Source organism: Harmonia axyridis, chromosome 2, assembly GCF_914767665.1.
Source record: "Harmonia axyridis chromosome 2, icHarAxyr1.1, whole genome shotgun sequence".
NCBI lineage: Eukaryota > Metazoa > Arthropoda > Insecta > Coleoptera > Coccinellidae > Harmonia > Harmonia axyridis.
Genome location: NC_059502.1, coordinates 14,720,066 through 14,732,111, shown reverse-complemented (window position 1 = coordinate 14,732,111; position 12,046 = coordinate 14,720,066). Strand labels below are relative to the sequence as shown.

General features: G+C 37.1%; 1 protein-coding gene across 1 annotated transcript in view; it reads left to right on the top strand.

The window, feature by feature from the left end:
* The window catches only part of LOC123673488 (E3 ubiquitin-protein ligase MYCBP2), a 130,772-nt gene that overhangs the window by 15,324 nt on the left and 103,402 nt on the right, over window positions 1–12,046 (top strand). The window contains exons 15-27 of the mRNA XM_045607994.1: window positions 996–1,583; window positions 2,851–3,035; window positions 4,442–5,164; window positions 6,207–6,443; window positions 6,526–6,717; window positions 6,844–7,050; window positions 7,790–7,933; window positions 7,989–8,167; window positions 8,491–8,725; window positions 8,860–9,071; window positions 10,361–10,567; window positions 11,240–11,499; window positions 11,552–11,693. Coding sequence (XP_045463950.1) covers window positions 996–1,583; window positions 2,851–3,035; window positions 4,442–5,164; window positions 6,207–6,443; window positions 6,526–6,717; window positions 6,844–7,050; window positions 7,790–7,933; window positions 7,989–8,167; window positions 8,491–8,725; window positions 8,860–9,071; window positions 10,361–10,567; window positions 11,240–11,499; window positions 11,552–11,693 — 3,511 coding nt within the window. The remainder of the gene's footprint in view (window positions 1–995; window positions 1,584–2,850; window positions 3,036–4,441; window positions 5,165–6,206; window positions 6,444–6,525; window positions 6,718–6,843; window positions 7,051–7,789; window positions 7,934–7,988; window positions 8,168–8,490; window positions 8,726–8,859; window positions 9,072–10,360; window positions 10,568–11,239; window positions 11,500–11,551; window positions 11,694–12,046) is intronic.

Below are 12,046 nucleotides of genomic sequence, written 5' to 3'. Positions count from 1 at the left end.
TAAATTCCAATATTGCTATATTTTCTGATATTTTGCCACTGACGAAAAAAACAGAAAATGGGGATTCCTGAAATACAGTTGGCATATGTGATTACAAAGTTCGTTTTTGATGAATAATTTAATAATTTTTTTCGTTTCTGAAGACGAGAATATTATATTGATGGTTTTTTGAACCAAATTGAAGCTATTTATACTTCTGGATCAGGAAATCTTTCTTGTAGACAGAAACCGTAGCTGTCTGTTAGTGTGCTCGAGGGAGTCTTTAGGAAAACTTTGAATTGGCGTACATTTTCGATTACATTGCAACTATCGCTGAGAAACTAGTAACTAGATAACCAAAGCTATCTGCAATATGTATTCTGTATTAATTACTGGCTAAAGGACACAAACTTACTCTACCATGGGTGCTAGGCATAGCAACATAGTGTTTTTGGAGACAACGAAGACACAAAAAAAATCTCTGCACCTGAATTTTTAAGTAAGTTTGAAAATACTACAGGTTAGCAGCAATGAGAGCTCATGAAGAACAGATTCTTCTGAAGGAATTCACCCACACTGGAACAAGCGAAATTTTTTTTACCCAAAGAATCTCATAGGGTTGCTCACTTTGAATTATTGTGGTACTGCTGATGTGGCACTATTGTGAGAAGTGCCTTCTGAACCCTATGCATTTGTCAGCAGATGAAATTTGCAGACAGCAAATCAGACCAATATGAGCATTTACTGTAGAAAGGACCAGAGCTGGTCAGTCTGAGAAGCACCCTTTAGAGCAAGCCAGTTCTGAATCAGTGATAGCTCAGCCTTCCATTTACATTGTTAGATTCATAATATGGTGGACCATCTCTTTTTGGGAATTATTAATCAGGGACCAGGGTATAATATAAAAGATCAAACTGATCGCTTTATAGTTAAAGGACTACTATTTTTTATCTAATTTAGGATCAACTATTCTATTTCGACTAGTATCAAGTTTTTAATCCTAGACATTTTAACAGTTCTGATTCCAAACCACGAGGACACAGCTAAGTCATTCTCATGTCTGGTCATCAGCAAACGAGATGGAAATTGTAACTCATTCAAAGGAAAAGACCAAATGAGTTTCTGTGGCAAAACAATATGTCTTGACCCCATATACAACGTTCTATGGTCGTACGATGCTAAAAACCTCGAAATTGAGTGTTTCAACATAATATCCTCGGAGTTGAACCCAAAGAATATGACCAAATTGGATAACAAACCACTCTCCAATCATCGTCTTGACAATTCAAGGGATAAAAATTTCAACATAACTTCCATCCTATCACCAGAGCTATCTCTGCCATTGATGACAAATTGCTTCGTTACTAGATTCCAAGCAGCTCTTAATTTGTTGTGTACATTGGACACTTTAACGGTTGCACACGACCTGCAAATGGCGGCTGTAAAAGAAGAAACAGATGAGAGGCAGCTGGTTTCCGGTAAACTGTATTCGAAGGAGGATTATCAGGTGGTCAATAGATTCGAGGGACATGGTGGGGGATGGGGTTACTCAGGACACAGTATCGAAGCAATAAGATTTATGGCTGATGCAGATATACTGTTGGGTAAGTCGAACTTCCATGTTTTTGTTGACGTTGAAACTTTTTCAAGAATACCTAGCAGTGGCGTACCCAAGGAGGGGATAAGGGGGATATATCCCCCCAGGAGGAATAACCATTATATGTAACAACCTTATACAGGGTGTTTCAAATTAAGTCGGCACCATTGCTAACTCCGTTATTATTGATGCTACGATGTCGGTTAAATGGGCAAACTAGTAGCATTTTTAGTGGTCTTCTCGATGCCGAAAACAAACAAAAAATTGACAGTCTCGTTGTCATAAAATTTCATGAAATGAAATTCTTTTCAATGGGACATCCTATATTTTTTCATGCATTTCGATTCGTAATAACATTCTCAACACCAAAGCTCATTTGACTTTTTTTCGTAAAGGTGAAAATAAGACAGTTGTATTAATAGGAAACATTTATAACAAACTGATTTGATAAAGCGCTATAAAATATCGAGTAAATGGTCAAAAACACCGCGTTCTTGTTGAATACATATTTGGGCCCTTCTATTGACACTATTGATTCACAAAATGAATGCGGCTAGCGGAATATGGCTTTAAGATGGAAATTATCGTTTTGTTTATTAATATCAAAAAGCTTAGTGGTGTCGATTGAGTGGTGCTACATGATGATCACAGGTTTCACGAGTTCACATCACAGCGCACTTTTCTCTTTTTACTGTCTTATTTTGCTATTATTAACAAAATATTGTCATTCGTATAAGTACAAAAAATGGTTATTTGGACAATCATGAGGTTTATTCGCCAAAACAAATAAATTTTTTGTACTAGTGAAAGAAATAAATATTTCACAATAAGTCGCTCATTTTCCAGTTTAGGAAGAAAGGTGATATGAGCTTTGTTGTTGAGAAAGTTATTACGAATCGAAATGCATGAACAGATATAGGGTGTTCCATTGAAAAAAAAATCATTTCATGAAATATTTTGACAACGCGACTTTTTGTTTGTTTTCGGCATCGAGAAGACCACTAAAAAGTCTACTAGTTTAGCCGACATCGTAGCATCAATAATAATGGAGTTAGCAATGGTGCTGACTTAATTTGAAACACCCTGTATATCACAATCTTATTATGAGTAAGCAAAATTCTGTGGAAAACTCCTTCAAAAGAAGGAAAATTTGAAAATGTTTTTCTTCCTAATCCAACCACCCCAACCCCCATCCCCCAGGCTTATGTCTGGGTACGCCACTGCTGACTAGGGTACGAAACTAATTCTTTTTAAATCGTTTGATTGTATTTTAGGAGGATTCGGCCTGTTTGGTGGAAGAGGAGAATATACTGCCAAACTGAAACTTCTTGATATTGGCCCCGATGGTGGTGAACAAGAAGGTGATGGAGAGTTGCTTGCTGAAACAGAAGAGATACCTTATGAGTGTGGACCAAGGCAAAAATGTTCTATGCTATTTGATGAACCAGTTCAGTTGCAGGTATATATTCAACAATCTCATGTTATAAACAATCGTATGCTTTCTTTTTTGTATTATCTACGCATTATACTAGGTAACTTATACAAAATAGCCCAGTTGAATATTTCATAAAGTATGACTTCTGACTACGAGAAGGGTATATTTGGAATTACCAGTATGTGATTTTCAGAATGATCATTTTTGCGAGAATTGGATAGGGAGGAGGGGCCTTATTGAATGACCTCCAAGATTTCCTGATTTGAAACCTCTAGACTTTTTATGCGAGGTTACTTAAAGGGTGTTGTGTCTAAGACAGTTCTTACTAAAGGGTTTTCCACTAAGATGTTTAATTTTGATATAAAAAAGATTATATTTTAAGAGAAATCGATGTACGTTTATTTTATTGTGGAAAGGAATATATATATATAACGAAGCAAAACGATATCAGCTCAAAGACCGCTACGGCTACGGTTGGAGCACCATATCTTTTTCATGAAATTTTCCATGACCAATTCGAACATTTGCTGCTGTATGTCCTGGATAACTTCACGAATGCCATATTTAAGGATTTGAATATGCTGTGGAGCATTGGCATATACCTAATCTTTCACGTGGTCTCAAAGAGAAAAGTCTAATGTTGGTAAAAAAGAAGATCTCGGTGGCCAATTGATAAAATGGCCAGGAAACTTTTTTAGCGAAAATGTTTCGTTGCTGGTGTGGCACGTAGCGCCGTTTTGTTGTTTGTGGAATGCCTTATTATTCCTATGATCGAAAAATTCATCATTCACGAATTTCGAACACTCCCACACTCATTCCAGAGAATTCAAAGAGGGGAGACTCACAATTTAGCCTAATACCAATAAAGCTCAACATGACTGATTGTATAGAACTTTTTTTGTTAATTTTGTTTTGGGAAAATAAACATTATTCTATTCTATGACTGCAATAAAATGGCGTCAGTGAATTTACCGCTATTTTCTTTCACGAACATCATTTTTCTATTGCGTTTATTCCCTACATCGATATTTTTCAAATAAAGCGGCAAGATGTTGAAAAATCTTGGTCCAAAAAAATAGATGCTGCGCTGTAAGTGACTTCTATAGAAACGTGGACCCTGTAGAGAATTATAAACATTTCAATGCTTTGTTAAAGCGTATATTCCATTTTTAGTAATGACGTTGTTTCTATTTGTCACATGTCAAAAGATGACAACTACTCAGGTAGCTGGCTTTTCAAAATTAAACCTGAAGCAGCAAAAAATTAGGGGGTCCCTGGCCGCTTTAGCGAATTGTAGGGACGCAGGGACAGCTGTTAAGCGCAAAACTTGTCATATTTGCCGGTTTGTTGATGTTTAATTTAACAGTTTGAATTTGGCGTGACGCAAAAGCACTAGACGTCGACAGGTTTAATATTCTTTCAAATTTCAGGCCCATCGCTGGTACGTTTCTTGGTGCCGAATCAGTGGACCTAGCAGCGATTGCGGATCAACAGGTCAGGCCATGGTCACCTCCGAAGACCAGGTTCTGTTTTATTTCAAATCGTCGAAAAAATCCAATAATGGAACCGACGTCAATGCTGGACAAATACCACAATTACTGTACAAGGTCATCACCCCCGAGAGCCAAGCTCCTCCTAGACAATACGAGATATCCGAAACGGTCCATATTCTGTCCAAAGACTTTTCGAGAACCGTTACCAAAGAGTGTTTCCAGAGCCTACTGTCTCTTCTGCAATGGTCGTGGAACACCTTCAAGTGGGGCGTTGCCGAGGGTCAGAACATCAAGGACACGTACACGTATTTGGAACTGGAACGTCTGGTATACATCAGCAAGGCTTGTCTCAGACTGATCAGAACCTATACCAATGAGATCTACCCTAGCCAGATCAACAAGAAGATATTGTTGGAGAACGTACATCTTGCAGAGAGTATAGGTGATGTGAGAAGTTTGCTCAAACAAATCTTGTCGGACAGCTTGCCGGTGACATTCCAAACGAAAAAGTTGTCGAAACGTAGTACTACTAATATGGATTTGACCATTGAGATCCTTGAAGAATGTCACCAGACTTTCGTGCAATGTTTTCACGCTTTTTACCCAACTGCTTACTTGAAATGGTCGTGTTTGTGTGATTTACTGACTGAAATAAATAAGGTGAGGCACTCACCACTCATTTTTCTATTTTCTTCAGATATTCGGCTTTTTTATAGTCGGAATATAAAGGGTGTTTTTTTTAGAGCTATAGAACTTTAAATTGCAATAAAACAACGATGGATTATTCGATTGACATGAATTTTATTTATCCGCAAGATAATCTTGTGGCATTACATTTTAAATATGATTTCTGGCATATGACCGCCACGGCTGGCTCGGATGTAGTCCAATCTGGACGTCCAATTTTCGATTGCTTTTTCAAATGGTCAAGGGTTTGTGGCTTATCCGCATAGACCAATTGCTTTACACAGCCCCACATAAAGTAGTCAAGCGGTGTTAAATCACAAGATCTTGGAGGCCAATTCACAGATCCAAAACGTGAAATTAGGCGGTCACCAAACGTGTCTTTCAATAAATCGATTGTGGCACGAGCTGTGTGACATGTTGCGCCGTCTTGTTGGAACCACAGCTCCTGGACATCATGGTTGTTCAATTCAGGAATGAAAAAGTTAGTAATCATGGCTCTATACCGATCACCATTGACTGTAACATTCTGGACATCATCGTTTTTGAAGAAGTACGGACCAATGATTCCACCAGCCCATAAAGCGCCATCAAACAGTCAGTTTTTCTGGATGTAACGGTGTTTCGACATAAACTTGAGGATTAGCTTCACTCCAAATGCGGCAGTTTTGTTTGTTGACGTAGCCATTCAACCAGAAGTGCGCTTCATCGCTAAACAAAATAAAATGGACGTAGTGCGCGATACGTATTCCGCACAGAACCATTATTTTCGAAATAAAATTGTACTATTTGCAAGCGTTGCTCAGACGTGAGTCTATTTATGATGAATTGCCAAACCAAACTGAGAATAAATCACTTGACAGCTCTTAAATCGGTCGCCATCTTGAACAGTAATGCCAACTTAAAGTTATATACCTCGAAAAAAACACTCGTTACTTCTTAAAGTTGCACATTTATCTGATGTGTTTTTTCGCACCAACAAATACAATATGCTATTTTGTCACTTCAACATTTTTAGGAAGGAATGCTTCAATCTTCTAATAATCAGAGGCTATTGAGCGCAGTTCTATGCGCTCTCTGTGCTCCCAATGTCAGATTGAGGAGTACATTCCCCCTGTTGAACTTGAATGCGAGTTCCGATGCTTCGATCCATAGAAATTTAAGCCCTTCTGACAACACCGGACATCCTATGATGAGCTGCTCAGATATACATCATTATCCGATATTGGTGGAGCAAATGAGTTATAAAAGTCAGGTAAGAATTTTTTTCTCATTTATGTTAAAATTTTAGTGGAGTAGGTTATATTTATGATATGTGGATGAATTTCTTGCTGCAGATGGAATCACTATGTCTCGAATCTTGCCTCTGGGATGAAGTACTTGAACGCCTGTTACATCTAGTTGCAAACCCTGTCGTTGAGAGCCTTAACCAGAGTAAGGTAACACCTCTTCCAAACCTGACACGACATTGTTGCCATCTTTTGGGTCGCGTTGTAGCCGAACTGGTACATCAATGCAGTGCTACGGAGGTAAGAGTCTCAGAACTACATTTTTCTTAAAATTAATATGTCGAAAATTGTATGGAATTAGTCAATGCAACGTAAATTATGTGCCTACCCATTATTCATCTTATACCTTTGAACCTATAACTTCAGGAAGAACTTCAAACTGGATGTGGAAGAATATTACACATCACACCCTCAAGATTCACCAGAACCAATCAATCTCGAACATGGAATACCGGAAATGGATCTCCGGATGCGATTTGTTTCCAAGTAGATCATCCAGGAATATCCATAGCAGGAGTTGGTGTGTATGGGGGCATTGGACATTATGATTATGAGGTCGAACTCCTAGAAGATGTAAGTTGGAGTTGAATTTCTCCATAGATTTGTTATGATATATAGCAGATAAATTCTGGAAGAAATTGAATGCAATAATAAGTTACTCTTGATTTGTAAGACATAAGTCCCTGTTCTAGCCATTAAAAACATATTTTTTCTTGGAAATTAGACATTATTCCTCAATATAGGAATCTTCAAGAGTGATACATGTTCTCCAATGCTCCTCTTACTTTTCAATACCTTTTCTGTCTTTTCTTTTGAAATTGGGAGCAACCTCGGCAATCACTTCTTCATTAGAGTCAATTTTTTCCCTGGAGCATTCTTTTGAGGTCTGCAAGAAGCCAATAATCACTGGTGGTCAGATTTGGAGAAGAAGCTGGAGCAGTTGGTATCTCAATTCGTTAAATTTGACCTTGGTTTTAATCAACTTGCCAAACAGATACCTTTTTGTAGGAATATTCTTTGCATTAAAAATATGCGTTGTTGCTTTTGATGAGCAGTGACCATGCGCGTTACCTATTTCGAGCAAAGGTGTCCCATGGACGAATGCTCAAGCAAAATAGTGAATACACTGCTTTTTGCTTCAATTTAACCGCTATTTCAGGCAATTTCAATTTACGAACGTTCATATTCATTTCTTGGACTTTTTTGATGTTTTATCAACCTCTGGCGAATTCAGGCGATCATGTTTTTAAATTATTACAACACTACCTTAGCCTAGTCGAATCTTGCTGAGAACGAATTGAACATTTTTCAGCAGAGTAGCTCCATTGGAGGATCAGACAGCCATACGCACACTCAAAGATGGAACAGTTTGGAGGTAACAAGAGGCTCTTTCGGTCCAGAAGACTTCGCTCCTGATATAATAGAAATTAAGTTCGATAGAGCAGTGTCCATCAAAGTATGTTCTCCTTGAATTTTTCAATGAATGCTATTAAATTCAATCTTGCCTTTAGGAAAATACCAAATATGCCATTAGGCTGAGAAACCACGGTGGAAGAACGAACAATGGCGACGGTGGTTTGAGTTCTGTCAAAGGTTCCGACGGTACCAACTTTATTTTCTCCACTTGCGCTTTGAGTTTCAATGGAACAACTTTGACAAGGGGACAAATACCTGTTCTTTTGTATTATAGGTAAATACAAACGATCATATCTGATACTTGATACATTGAATCGAATATAAAATCAAAAAATAAGAATTATGATGTCATGATGAACGAAACCAAAGCTGGTAGAGCTGAAAAGTATCTAGTAATAAGATCAGCTATTGTCTGAAGCTACTTTTGGTATTTAATAACTTTTTAAACTAGTGTAGTTTTATTAATTTCTCATTAATCTGATGAATTCAAGAAGATTATCTATAAAAACTATATTTTCTTAAAAATAATGCAGTTTTAGGGAGAATACCTTGATTCTTATCTCAATTTTATAATATGTTTTGTAACTAATTCTCTAGTAATCCAATGGAATATGGAAAAACGTCCACTACAAAGTTAGAACAACAAGCAAGAAAAGCTGCCCTCTCTATGACCAGTGCTATATTCAAAAAGGCGTCAGATTTGATGACATTGGCAAGAAGCAAAGCCGAAGAAGTTCCATCTGCTGAGCTGCTTAGCACATCCTGCATGGTGACAACTCTTCTTCCTTTGATCGCAGCTCATATTAGTCCTTTGGTAACTAGCGATCCTAGGGTGAGTATTTTATGTTCATTATTCGTTGTAGTTAATATGAATATTGAAGATAATTGAAGATTCGGCTTGGTTTGTTTAGTATTCTACTTGGATCTACAATGCAGGTTTATGCTAGACAACATTTTTTTTTCCAGAGTGCAGTATACATTTTGGGCCTTATCTATGATCTACTACCACATGTTGCAGCTCTTAATCTTATAGGAGGCTCTACACCTTCCACAGCTAAATCGGTGTCAATGTCAAATAATCCAGATGGCTTCGACTATCGCATCAACACTTCTAGTCCTCATTACACCTGGGTGGAAAGTGATCATCCCTACAAGCCAGCTACGGTCTCGAATTATAGGTACTGTTGAATTTCTCAGAGCTGGATGAATTTATTTGGGAGTCAACTCGCAAATCAGAACGCCAATTCTCTGGCCAATTTCTAGAAAATCTTGCTCTTGTAAGAGTGAACCCTGAATTCATTATTTCTTCATCTGCGATACTTTGAAGCCTGTAATATGAAGAGCAGAACCATGTTCGAACCTGTTGTTTTGAGTTTATGCAAGACCTTACCACTTACGGGAGGCCCTCTGTTACACAGATTGACAATAAGAGTCACTTTTAGAAAATCAGTTTGCTCTTCTGATCAAGGCTCGATAAAAACCCATCTGGTGCCATTCTTTCTCCCACCATGTTTTTTTGAATTGTGATAGTTAGCTGTAACGCACTCCGTACAAATAGTCTAAAAATTTAAATAAAATGAAACAAAAATGTGGAAGAATCATTGAAATATCTCTAGAAATGAAAAAGTTATGGGACTTTGAAGTTGCGCTTGGAAGAATAATTTCATAGTACGTGTAAGTGGCGTGACGTCACACACTAGACGACTGGTAATCGCAGAATGCTCACAAATTCATTGGTGTACAATCACTTGTGCCGTTCGTGTCGTGTTTTGTTCGTTACACAATGGCTGAAATAACTTACTATATACATACATATAAATTACTTTTTTCTCTTTTTACTTTTTACTCCTCACATATATATGTTTTGCCATTGATAGACTTCAACAACCAGTACTCAACTACAAACTGTTTATGAAACGTTTTTTGAATAAATCATCGTTATAAGTTGAACCATGATGAAGCAAACTCAAAAGTAGATACTTACTTGAAAAGTTTAACTCCTTTTATTTCAGCACTGACATAAGATGGATTTGAAGAAAAAAACTCCATCACTGCGAATATATCTATTTTAGGCAAATTGTCGCTTTTTCCTTTCACGAAGCCTTCTTCCATTATGATGACATAAAAACAAAACGCGAGTTAAAACTACACTGTACAACTACAAACGGCGCGAGAGCCTTGGCGCGGCGAAGTATTTAAACGTAATTTATGGTGTAGCGATCACAGGCAAGTGCCGTGACGTCACAGACCAAAGACGTTCCGCGCTAAAATACGTAAATTTAAATAATCTATTTCTCAGAGTCAGGCATTTATTGATGGATTTTCAAAATCATTTCACTGATTTATCAGTTTTGCTCTATATTTTAATTTTATCGTGTCATGTATTATCAACATCACTAAACTAGTCCAATGGACTAGTTTCCACTTGACATTGGGAAGTTCTCACGTTCAAATCATTTCATTCTAGAGTGAAATTTCCAGAATCTGTCAAATGGCTTTCTTTAGAATTCGACCCGTCTTGCTCTACTGTACAACCTGAAGATACTCTTCAGTTGTATGTTCCAGCTATTGGGAACCGTGTAAACAAATATGTTGATACGAATTCGATAGATATCGAAGATGGTACTCCTCCACCACCTCCCTATTGGCCGGTTCTTCATAAGTTCAACGGATGGTAAGTTTCACTAGAAAATTAGTTCTTATTTGTGAATAATGAATATTGCGAATATTTATTCATTCAGATACTTACTGCTTGAAAATATGAGAAAAATCATACAATATTTTTTTTTGTAGAAATGATAAAACAGAATATATTAATATCAACTTTCAAACTAGAATCTAGACGATGTTAGTTAAGCGAATTAAGTCAGTCTGAGGGCTACATCGACTTGTGGTTGATCTGCTGGCTTCGTAATCTTTGATTTAAATCGAGTAATAAAAAAAATATTTCTTTCCTATCTCATCTCTTAATCTTATGATATGATGTTATCATTGATTGTTAGGATATGTCTAGTTAATTAACCAAAATATATTCGTCAATCAAAAGTCTTATATCGATTTTTTATTGAAGACTCATTGAATTCAATTAGAAATCAATTAGTCATTGGACTATGAAATAGTCTGAATTCACAGTTTACTCTGGATGATCCTATAATAGAATGAAGCAACACATATTATGGTTACTTGAATCCTTAGCAGAGAATTCATTAGAGGATTATTATATGCAGACAAGTTCAACTTATTTGATATTGTCTCTAATTGAGCTTTTAATATAGTTGTGCGCTGTTGCTGCTGTTAAAAATCGTCGTAACCTAATTCCTGTATACAAAAGAAATATTTTGTTTAGTTCACAATGGCCTTGTCATGCTGTCATTTTACCTGGAAATGAAGTAATATTTTCGTTGGAAACAGCGTCAGACTACTTGAAAGACGAGAAAGCCAGCGCTTATGGTTTTAAATGTCTTGTGATTGGTTACGAGTGGCCTTTACCAGGACTGAACGCTCCTTTGGCTGGACTTAAGCATCTGGAATCAGAGTTGGCCTTTTTGGGTGGAATGTGCGCCGCCAGCTTGATGAAGAAGGACCTCTTACTACCAACATTCGGAGGTGAGAGTTTTGAATAATCTAATTTACAGTATATTTCATGTATGTTTTGCAGATGAAGCAGACGTGGACATGGAAACAGCAGAAATGGTTGCATCAGTTACTTTTGCGATGCATGCTCAACTTTTATCGAAAGGTTTGGCGCTCAACAGTCCACCTACCGTCAGTCAAGCTCTAGATGGTAATCTGCCCTACAGGTGAGTTCGATGTGTAGTTATTGATTTGTATCACTTGGTACTCGGTGAAAGTCAGAGTTTAGATACTCTACTATTCAAGATACATACCTTCAAGAATTTGAAGGTGTAATGTCAGGTTAACTTGGACTGACGTAGAGGTTAATTTCATTGATTTCTGTCCTTCATCATGAGATTCTTTTTAGGAATCACAATGTGATGTTATATCATCTAATAATACCGCCAAGGGTAGACCCCAAAGCAAGTTCTTGAATAGGATATTCTTGGTAATGGAAAATATTTGGAAATGTTATTTGCGATATTTCCATTATTTGGCCTGAACGTTTGCTCTTATGTCCGTGAATTTTGTTGTAATG